The sequence below is a fragment of the Borostomias antarcticus genome, assembly GCF_949987555.1.
Source record: "Borostomias antarcticus genome assembly, chromosome: 34".
Classification (NCBI taxonomy): domain Eukaryota; kingdom Metazoa; phylum Chordata; class Actinopteri; order Stomiiformes; family Stomiidae; genus Borostomias; species Borostomias antarcticus.
Genome location: NC_140267.1, coordinates 3423671 through 3435821, shown reverse-complemented (window position 1 = coordinate 3435821; position 12151 = coordinate 3423671). Strand labels below are relative to the sequence as shown.

At 44.8% G+C, this 12151-nt stretch overlaps 1 protein-coding gene across 1 annotated transcript in view; it reads right to left on the bottom strand.

Annotated features, from left to right (window-relative positions):
• Positions 1 to 5071: 5071 nt before the first annotated feature.
• Positions 5072 to 12151, bottom strand: part of pdzd8 (PDZ domain containing 8) — a gene marked incomplete at its 5' end in the record, with an annotated part of 35624 nt that continues 28544 nt past the window's right edge. The window contains 2 exons of the mRNA XM_084460835.1: positions 5072 to 8212; positions 8585 to 8747. Of these exons, the coding sequence (XP_084316961.1) occupies positions 5904 to 8212; positions 8585 to 8747 (2472 nt within the window). The 3' untranslated portion in view covers positions 5072 to 5903. The remainder of the gene's footprint in view (positions 8213 to 8584; positions 8748 to 12151) is intronic.

Below are 12151 nucleotides of genomic sequence, written 5' to 3'. Positions count from 1 at the left end.
TTCATTTATTAACATTAAAGAAATAAGTCAAAAAAGTTCTAACTAAAGACTTCAGCCGACAATCTGCATCAATGAAAAAGCTCATGTTGTCATGGTTATCTTTCACTCAAGAAAGTGACAATCGGTGAAATTATTGATTCCCCAACAGTAGGTCTACAGTCAGCACCACTTAGCCAAACTAAACTGAGTCCTGTGAACTTAAAACAGTCAAGGTTTCCAATAGCCGGAAAGATATGACTGCAAATACAGTATACAGTATAATTAAAGATATGACTGCAAATACAGTATAATTAAGGATATGACTGCAAATACAGTATAATTAAGGATATGACTGCAAATACAGTGTACAGTATAATTAAAGATGACTGCAAATACAGTATACAGTATAATTAAAGATATGACTGCAAATACAGTATAATTAAGGATATGACTGCAAATACAGTATAATTAAGGATATGACTGCAAATACAGTGTACAGTATAATTAAAGATGACTGCAAATACAGTATACAGTATAATTAAAGATATGACTACAAATACAGTATACAGTATAATTAAAGATATGACTACAAATACAGTATAATTAAAGATATGACTGCAAAGACAACAGTATAATTAAAGATATGACTGCAAATACAGTATACAGTATAATTAAAGACATGACTGCAAATACAGTATACAGTATAATCAAAGATATGACTGCAAATGCAGTATACAGTATAATTAAAGATATGACTGCAAATACAACAGTATAATTAAAGATATGACTACAAATACAGTATACAGTATAATTAAAGATATGACTGCAAATACAGTATACAGTATAATTCAAGATATGACTGAAAATACAGTATACAGTATAATTAAGGATATGACTGCAAATACAGTATACAGTATAATTAAAGATATGACTGCAAATACAGTATACAGTATAATTAAAGATATGACTACAAATACAGTATACAGTATAATTAAAGATATGACTGCAAATACAGTATACAGTATAATTAAAGATATGACTGCAAATACAGTATACAGTATAATTAAAGATATGACTGCAAAGACAGTATACAGTATAATTAAAGATATGACTGCAAATACAGTATACAGTATAATTAAAGATATGACTGCAAATACAGTATACAGTATAATTAAAGATATGACTGCAAAGACAGTATACAGTATAATTAAAGATATGACTGCAAAGACAGTATACAGTATAATTAAAGATATGACAGCATATACAGTATAATTAAAGATGACTGCAAAGACAGTATACAGTATAATTAAAGATATGACTACAAATACAGTATACATCCATCCATCTATCCGATATGACTACAAATACAGTATACAGTATAATATAAATACAGTATGCAGTATAATTAGTTAATGACCCCGCCTATACTGTACACATACTTGCACAGTGCGGATGCGTGGACTGGCTGGCCGTCTCAGTGAGCTGAGGAGCAGTCAGTCAACCCACATCCAGCGCTTTCAATTTGACCCTGAGCATAACAGGAAAACATTGACTCATCCACCAGTCTGCTCTTCGTCAAGACCACTCGGATCTGACAGAAACAGCCAAGCAAACACAGCACAATTAACTGTCAGAAACATTTGCTGCCGTTTCTGTACAAGTGCATTTATTCTGTGCAAATTTGCTTAAGCTATTCGGGCAAAACCTGGCATCTGTCAATCTCGGCAATATATTACAGCAATTTTAAGGTTCAGACACCGAAGTTTGAGTTTGCCGGACTTTATGACACCGAAATGATTACATTGTAATGGCGAAAACCTTTTCTGATGGTGTATTTAGAAGATGATCCATAGCCCACTCACTACCACGGATACATTTACTCTTATCAAGATGGCTACTATGAGATATCTTATTATTCAATCATTTGTTCAATAATGTCGGTTACATAATGGATTATATATTGTGGAGATGAATATATTTTTTGTCATTTGTTTTGTATATCAGAAATCTACAGCACACATGCACAAACATGTGCGTTTGTGTGCGTGTGCTTTTGTTGGTGAATGTGCCTTTTGACATACAGTATATGTCATGGTGTGTGTATATCAAATGCTAACCCTTACAAAAAAAGTGAACATTTTATATTCTGGACTATTGGTCTGATTGTTGACATGTGAGGTGCGCTGACTGTAATATATGTTGATACTCATTGGTGGAGGGAAATCCTACATTAAATGTTGTATACTCTGAAAAAGCATTATGGCATATGTTGACATTGTATGTCGTCTTTAAAGCTGGTGATTACTTATACAACAGATGTGTCAGGGGTTATTATGATCTATATTATTCGCTCAGCTCAATCGGTCTTAAACATCCAACCTTTCCACTGAGACATGTAAAAAGAGAATACTGTTTAAAGAGTGTCCATTTCGTGTTATGTGCTCCATCATTTGATCATCTTCTTGCGGTATACTACTGTAGATATGAATGAACGTGGATAGGGATGGTTGTTCTTCCTGGTGGGTTAATGCTTCCTGTTCTAGAGGTCCCTGTGGAGCGGTTGTAGGGGACAGAGGAGCAGGCTGTGACGGAGACGTGTGACCGAGTCACCCCGATGTACAGTAGCACCAGACACGCTGTAATCTTCTCGTCCGTCTGGGCTCCAATTACTCACCAGATGCTTGCAGTGATCTCCCTCCTCACCAACACCAAGGAACCTCGGCCGTATCCTCACTTGTAGATTATTTGTGTTTGTCACGGAAAATATTTGACTATGTAAACGTGCCGCCAGTGGTTTCATTCAGTAATAAAGAGGACTGAGCCACCAGGTCAGGGGGAGGGTCCTCTGGAGCGTGACATCAGCAACCAAAAAACCCAAAAAAAAAACAAAAAAACGAGGGGGCACGAGATACCGAAGCATGCAACGCGTTATGCGCGTGCGAAATTTTAGTGTTTTTTTGTGCATTTTTGCAGTTTAAAATCAGGACACAACACACTACCAGTTGCCACTCAAGCGGTGTGAAATTAAACTTACCGGTAGCGTTCTTTCAAGGACTTTCAAAACAAAAGTACGGGAAAAAACAAAACAAATCTATTTTTTTACCCACTTGGCATTGGTCCGAATGATATACTGTATACTTAAGTATGAAGTATTTTGAATCTGATATACTGAATAGCCTAATATTTGGAGGACCATGAAAACGTGTTTATCTCAGACGAGGCGAGGGGGGGGGGGGCTTCCAGGTCCAGTGTTAATTTGGAAGAAACCAAATCCTCCGGGAAAGAGGGCGTTTGGCTTTTTGAAAGAGGTTATGGTGGCTTTTCGAGGTGGTCTATGACATAATTAAAACAATACATTCAGCTCAGTAGAGAAAATAATCATAGCTCCGCATTGTAAAATGTAATGGTAAACAAACTAACAGAAATTTAAAAAAAAGAAAAGAAAAACACCTCCAAATCTGACCTTTAAATATGACTGTATTCATGTATGAATGTATTCAGAATCATTTCGGACTTGGTCAATTCAACAATTAAGATACAGGAAATTGACAGGATTTCCAGGTGAGCATGTTTATTTAGGCTATATACAATAGTGCTTCATCACATGAGCTATCGGACCTGTGCACAACATCCCTCTTACAAAAAAAGGACATTTTCTCAACCGCACTGTGAAACATGGTGGGTGGGGGAGGGGCAGACCAGAAGCATTAGATCATTTAAAGAGCAGTTACAACAGCAGCAGCAATAGTAGCAGTAAGATCGGACCAAAATGTGATTTCACGTGGAACTCCTCTCACAGCCTACTGCGAATACCGGCTCAAGAACCCTACGATAGAGAGCGATAGGAGATGGGAGATGGGAGAGAGCGTACCTCCGGAGAGAGGCGAGAAAATGAAGACCGGGGGGGGTGGGGGAGATCACAGACCCAAGAATCATTTCCTGCTTAATATTGCACCAAAAATCGGGAATGTACAACAATTTAAGAGAGAGTACAGCAGTCTAGCCAGGATCTATAGGCGCACCCCTTCGTTCCCCGGGTCCCTGCTCCATTACCCCCAGGCTGACTCTGAGCCCAGTCGGCCAGCTGAAGCAAATGCAGCAGAGACAGAGGAGAACGCTGCTTATCAACGGGCCCTAACCGGTTTAAAGACTTGGCAGGCGTTCTGTAGTGATCATCAAGAGGTTCTGCAGCACGGACCTTTCTTAAACTAACGTTTTTCTCTAACTGCAGTTGTAATAACAGTGTACGGAGTTAGTATGTGGTTGTTGATGATGACATTGCTGTAATTGTCTACACCAATGCTTGCAATTTTGCATGGGGGGGGGCTTTTGTGCCGGACTTCATACACATAAATAGTAATGCAGTACATTCATTCGTATGTGAGAGAACAATTGTAAAAAGGCAATTAGCTTTCACACAATCACACCATAACCGCTCCGAACATTCACCAGACCCCACACACCTATCACCAAACCATAAAGGTAAATGAGTACTTGATATATATCGAATAACCTTGTTTCTGTTTCTTAAACATTCACTCTGAGATGAACCGTGTAGATTAACCCTCTGCCACACACACATACTTAATTTGCATTTATCAATATGCATTTTGAACAGCAAGCATTTTATCTCAAGTAACATGATTGAGTGACTCCATCACCATCCATCACGTATTTGAGTTTTAAGAACAACACCTACATAATCACAACTCGTCTTGAGGACCAAGAACGAAAAAGGAGCTTAATCGAATAACTTCAAATCAATTCTATGAATTATACATTTAAACAAAACGTACACCACTACTCTCCTCCACAAAAACATGAACACGGTAACAGAAACACGGTAACAGAAGGAAAAATAATTATTAGTGGTGCTTAAACGATGGTCACACACAATCAGACATGGCTGGCCTAGCTGATAACAGGTTACAAAACCAAGCATGAAGGTACCAACCGTTATCTGATCCCATGACATTATCGCCCATTTCATTGACAAATCTCACAAGCTTCCCTTACACTTTGATGATATTCTAAAAGTTCCAAGAAGTGGGTAAAAGTCATGTGATTTGCAAAATCGGGGAGAAAATAACATTAAATAGAAGGTGCTACAAAACCCAAAAGATACAGGTAACTTCATGAAACGGACACAATCTGAAAAATGTTTTTTTTTCTGTATTTTCCATACACAATTATCCCCCTGTAGAGTCAGGGGTGGTGTCAACTCTATGGGCTAGTGACTCACAGCAAAAACAAAAAATGTGATATTTAGTCCATACGGTATAGACCATTAAGACCACCGTTTAAAAAGCAGTTACTGTAACATATGGAGATGATAAAAAAAACAACGTTTAAACACTGAAAACAACATTCATGTTCACATTTTCAAGCAGTAGGAAAATATAATTTTGGTTATTAACCACGAAAAATATTTGGGACATTTCAATGCAATGTCTTTGCCAAATGTATTCAAACATTTACCGATTGCTGTGGAAGACAGATACTCAATATTGATTCAGACAGATAACGTACAGTAACTTTCCAGCTTCCCTTTAAAAGAATCGTTGGTATACATTCAATTGCAATCTTCTGGGACATATTTTGTCACCCCAAACCAATATATAGTAAATCAATTGTCCATCAACAACAAGGTGCATAACTGTGGCATTGGGGATTAGTGCTCCTTAACTTAAACATAACTAAGTCATATTTCATGGCCCACCAAGTCAGACTTAACAACCAAAAACTGGACCCCCACTTTAACCAATCCTCAAAGCAAACCTCCTGAAATCCCAACAACCCAACAGAGAAAAAATCGTAAAATGAGGTTGCTGTGAGTCTCAAGCCCTAACCCTATTCAAATGGTTTTACTGCGAGTCCAAAGCTAGGGACTTCAAAAGGGTTAGGAGGACCATATTCAAGCCCCTTTAGTGGAGTGCCTCTACGCAGATCTGTTCCTCTGTGATCTCGTCTTGCAGGTGCACCTCCACAGGACTGCACATGTCATACGTCTCTGTCCCCATCAGGGCCTCGCCTAGCGCCACCTCTTTAGCCTTGAAGCCGTGCTGGTCTGAGGGCGAGGTGCTCTCGACGGACTCCAGGTCCTCTATGCCAGCACGGTAGTGGATCATGAGCAGCGTGAGGGCTTGGAGCCTCTCGCCGGACTTGGCCAGGGCGGCGGTGATGACGGCCCTCCGCCGGGCGTCCGCCGCCTCCCGCTCCTCCAGCATCAGGGCGTTGTTGTGCTCCAGCTCCTGGTCGATCTCCTGCTGCAGCTTCTCCAGCATCAGTTCCAGCTTCTGGGAGCGCTCGTCGGTGGGCAGGCCGCGATACAGGTCCCGGCCGATCTCCTTCACCGCGATGAACACGCTGTCGTCCAGGCCGCCTTCCTTGCGCACGACCAGTTTGGTGCCACCACCTCCGCCGCCGGGCTGCTTGGAGGGGCTGGCGCCGGCGTAGTTCTCCGTGTCGCTGCTCTCGTTGTCCGAAGTGTTGGGCGTGTGCTTGGGCGACGGCTCCGCTGCGCCCTGCATGACGACGTCGGCCGTCTGCTCCGCCAGCCGGGTCTTGGGCACCTGGCGCAGGTTGAGCAGGCGCGAGCTGGTGTTGATGATGTGGCGCGTCAGGCCCGTGGTGGCGCGGTTGATGGTGGACTTGGCCTCCGGGTCGGCGCCGCGCCGGTCGGCGGCCGCCACGCAGGATGGGTTCTCCGCTAGACACTTGTCCTGGCATTTCTTGTGGCAGACATAGGCGCAGATCATGCACTGGGACGCCGCTTTGGTCCACACTTTCTTCTTGCAGTACTCGCACCAGGTGGGATTCTGGAACTGGGTGTCCTGGAAGTTGTGCCGGACCTCCACCAGCTGCGCCGCGCCGTAGGCGAGGTCGTCCCGGGGTGCCGAGGGGAGCTGCTCCCTCTCCCTCTCCCTCAGCTCCTCGTCCAGGAAGCTCCCCTCTCTCTCCCCCAGCCCGCCGGGCTGCTCCGCCTCACCCTCTCCCAGGTAGCAGAAGTTGAGGGTGACGTCGCCGTAGCACAGCTTCTCGTTGAAGCCCTTGTGGTTGCTGAGGCTGCGCAGGGCGGTGCGGCTGACGCTGGCCCTGGGCTCGGGGGCGCCCAGCCGGAAGGAGCCCTGGTACTCCGCCGACGACGTGGACAGACACTCCAGGGCAACGTGTTCCAGCCTCAGGCTGACGTGGCCCAGGCACAGCAGGCTGCCCAGCTTGAACGGATCCTTGCACCAGAGGGCCACGTTGAGGTACTTGTGGCCGCTCTCCACCTCGAACACCACCGACGTCCGGCTCCAGCGCGCCGTCCGGTTGCGGAACATGGTTTCGGAGGACTCCCAGAGCGAGGGGTCTTCCGTGCTGTCCCGTGTCACGCAGGAGCTCTCCGACGTCTTGTCTTTGGCCAGGTCCGGCTTGCTGCTGCTGGGTGGCAAAGGCGTTGGCGGCAGCTCTTCGCTCGCCTCCGGCGTCTTGACTGTTGGCCTTGGATCCGGCTGTTTGACAGGTGTGTTCTCGGTGCTTGCCTTATCCCCGTTGCTCCCAGAGGCTGGGGTCTTTTCTTGGGTCTTCTCAGTAGTGGTGGTGGTGGTGGCGGTCGTGGTGGTAGCGTCATCTCCCTCAAGCAGACTTTGGGTTTCAGAAGAGGCCGACGTCAATTTGATTTGGGGCCTCGGGGGCACTGGAGGGCGGGACGGTGGGGGCGGGGGTGGGACGGTGGGGCGTTGGGGCCCCTCCCCGGGCTCTCCGCTGCTCTTGTGCGGCGAAGGCTTCGGTGAGTCTTTGGGTTGAGGTTTGAGGGGCGACTGGAGGCCCGCCAGGTTGAGTTTGCGGTTGAGGATGGGCGATAAGCTGCCGAGGGGCTTGGAGGCCAAGTTGGCCACCGTCCTTTTGGGGCTTTGGCTTATGGTGAGTAGGAAGTCCTCCTTGGGCTCGGTGCTGCCGGTACTCACCTGGCTCAGCTTGGGCTCCACCATCAACTCTTCGAACTCGGAGTCCACGTCTTTGCCGTCGATGTCGGTGAGGGTCGTGATGGGCGCCGGGTCTTCCTCGTAGCCTGCCAGAGGAGGGATGAAGCCAGGCTCTTCCAGCGGGCCGAGCCCCTCCTGGAGGGGTCCCAGGCTGCTCACGGCGGGGGTCTGGTGGCGGACGGGCCTCTCGTAGAGGACCAGCACCCTGTCCCCCGCCTGCTTCAGCAGTTTGGGCACTTGGACAGAGGATGTCACCTTGACACCTGCCAAGGTTAAAGAGAGAACGGAGTAAGGAATATTCAGATGATTTTCAACCATACATACTGTATACATAATAAACCTACATACATTTACATAATAAAATAATTCAGAGAACATGTTATAAATTAATCATGAGTAAAAGGCCTTACATGTCTAGTATGTACATTTGTTTTTAATTTTATAGACTGGTGAGATCTGATGTCATATTGTATATGGGGTCTATATATATTTGTAAAAAAACGTTATTGTCCATAAAACTATTATTTATTGCTGTGCTAACATTTCAAACATAGCAAACGGTTTGAAGAGCAAACCAACTTAATTTCAGACGATGGCTGTGTGATGACACGTTGGTGACAGGTTAAATGTCTCACCTCCGATTGCGATGAGGCGATCGCCCCTCTGCAGGTCAGCGAGGGCGGCGGGCGAATTGGGGGTGACCGTCTCGATGCTCACGTGGACCGCGTCGCCCTCGCAGGCCGGGATGTGTCTGAACGTCATCCCCACGCTGCCAGATGGCCCTTTGATCACCTCCGTCTGAATCACACACACACACACACACACACACACACACACACACACACACACACACACACAAACAAACACAGAAAAACACATTAGCACAGTAACTCAAGTTATAAAAAACTATTTCACTGAAAACTGAAATACACACACACACACACACACACACACACACACAAACTGAAATACACACAAAACTGAAATACACACACACACACACACAAACAAACACAGAAAAACACATCACAGTAACTCAAGTTATAAACTATTTAACTGAAAACTGAAATACAGACAATCTTAACAACAGGAAGCGCAGAACCACAAACAATATTACTTTAAGAAATTAATTTCTATGCGCTAACCAACATTCCCCTAAAAGGTGGTGGGCGCCCGTAGAACACCGTGGCAGCCTATCACAGTGAGGCGCGATACTGAACGCTTCACGGCCACAAGCCCCGCCTCCTAAGCGTGGGATTCGCTGACAGCAAAACAATACATGTCAATTCTGAGGTAAAAAGGCGGCCTGCAATTACAACCAATTTTCCGCCCTTGGCGTTTACCAGCTGCCTCAATCACTGTCACAGCGCGCTCGCCGTAAGTCACGCATCCCACCATGCACCTGCTCTGACATCAGGTTGACCTGCTTTTTGTCTCGTTGACCCACTATAATATGACAACGACACGTACAATAGCTAGAGAGCATTGATGATCACATGATCAACGTGCCAATGTGAGACGCCCACTATTAACAGCGAGGATATCAATGGCAGATTCCCGAAGAGGTCGATGAGGTCTGTCAGTTGGTTTTGAATGGAAGATCAAATGTTGCGAGACGATGATTGGTGTCGAGGGGGCGAGGGAGAAGGAGAGGAGAGAGAGGGCGTCTGAGAGGAGGAGAGGAGCGCCGAGAACCGGGCGGAGACGGAGATAAACGACTGTAATTTTCCAGCTGTCATTTATTATCATTCTCGGGGAGGGAGCTGATGGAGTTAGGGGTGGAGATGAATAAGCAGATGATCTATACCAGGGGGCAAGCCTGATTCACACGAGGCTGAAAAATGACTAGGAAACCCTTGACGATAACCTTTAGGTAAAAACCTGGATATAAAAAAAGAGATCTTGCCAAACTCCCCGCGTGGTTCAATCAGAATTAACACAATGACAGTAATTGATCATAATTGGATGATAAGTGTCCCCTACCTGATGACATCAGAGGGGGGGGGGCGGCTATCAAAATGACATTGGTCCGTTTGTTTGTCCGTTCGTGTCGAGATATACCAGTGCCCACCGCTACGGGGTACTACCCACAATTCATTCCCCCCATTGCCAATACATATTGCTTCATACACCAAAAACTATACTTTGTGTCTATAGTCAAAGTCCAGTCTCATGGATCCGTCTGCTTTCCAAATTCACAGAGCTTAGAGCTTGAGGGGCCGCCTCGCGCTGGATTTTAAATTTCTTCTACAGGCCTCCAAATTACACCAAAGTGATCTCGGTGAGTCAAACGTCTTATAATATGCCGTAAATAAGGTCCAGGTTGTCAAAAACGAGCATTCTCCTTGAAATCCTGTATACCAAGAAACCTGCCTTTTCATTGAGGCTTTACTAAACTGTTAAATCCCCCAGAATCCTCTAGCATCACTGGAAAGGCAACACCAGGTGACTGTGGGGGAAAGTAAGTGAATAAAACACTCGTCAACTTTATAGCACTAAACCATTTACCATAGAAGAAGACGACTGACCATGAAGGCTCTTCACACTGAAAACACTGCCCATAGGTGACATGTTGTACAAGACGTGTCTTAAGTCAAAGAGAAATACCGTTTTCTTTTATGGTTTAGGTCATTAGGTGTGTGCATCAGTCTTGCCAAAGCAAACAAGCTCTTTCAACAAGTACAGTAACTCAGCAGAGGGTCTGCACACACTCACCAACAAAAACAAGGCAATTTCTGTCTCAATATGTAGCCGGGCATGGGAGAATATTAAGGGGCTGTTGCAATTTCAGAGGGCAAACATCCTCTTTGTGCTGAAGGAGCGAGCAGTGTATGATCTCAAACTAGGGCTTTCATCTGAAAATGAACGCCTTTGAACACGCTGAGGTCTATTCCAGTCCCTGGGTATGATGTACGCCGAGACTGTCATCTGTACTAAAGTGTCGTAAACAACAAATGCGCTCGCCACAAAAACACAATTTTCTTCATTTTAATCCGGCGCTGGCTGACTCCATAGCAGGGAGACTCCAATACAGTTCAATGCAAACAGTCTGGATAAATATTCATCTCTTTTTTTGTATTATTTCAACATGAATGCTTAAATGCAGCCGGACATTTCGGCGTCTGCCTTCCTCAGTGGCTGCATGCATCTCATTTGGGTCCTATTTCTGTACCAGGCCACTCCTATCCATGTACTGTACATAATACACAACAAGGTGTGCTTTTATTGAAAAATAATGCATGACGCGGGGGCTAATTCATTTGCCGCCAGAAAGTGCATTACTTTTTGATAACAGCACACCTAGGAGTACATTATCCCGCTTATACCATGGCCACTTGGCAAAAATCTAGCTATTTACTCATATTTTCTACATTAAAATATAAAGAAATGTGTTATTTATACATTGCTCGCTGCTTGGAACCGTAAGTGAAATGTTTTTTTTTTCAGTAATGTTTCCTACCCCTGGATACGGCCTAGCAACCCAGCCAATTAACCTAGAAACCCAAACGAATGCCATTGTACTTATAGGTATAATATAATGCTAGCTAGCCATAAACAAAGTGTAGGCTACTCCATATTTGCTGTGAAACATATGAATTTTCCAGTTGTCAAAACTAATTGCCAGCAAACTGTTTATGCTAACCAGACGGCTCATTGTCCCCAAATCAATACCACGTCAAATATATATATATATCACTTTCAGGGGGTTAAATCCAGGAATTAACTCTTCACATAACGATCTGAGTATTCACCCAGGCCATGGTAGTACTGTATATCAAGTTATACGGTACATTTCAAAAAAACAACATTCCATTTAATCCATCTATGACTTTAATTGCAGTCTCGTGTTTTGATCTCGCACGCATATAGCACAAGATAAAGGCTTCCTGCTGATGACACATCATTTGCCAGATTACGAATTCAAGAGATCAGGGTTTCGTAGGCCTCTCTCTCCGATACAGATGAAATCTGACCGAAGACCGAACTCTACAACACGCACTACATTGTGGAGTGAATCACATGAAAGCTTGTGTGGCCACATCCTCGTCTTCCAGAGAAGGTACGGTAAACAGGGAAGACAGGCACACGCGGACGAGCGTCACACAGCAGCAATGAACAGTGATTTGCAAGGATGAACGCCGACTAACAGGCAATTACAGAGATGGGAGGGGGGGGGGGGGGGGGGGCGCTGGGCAGTACAG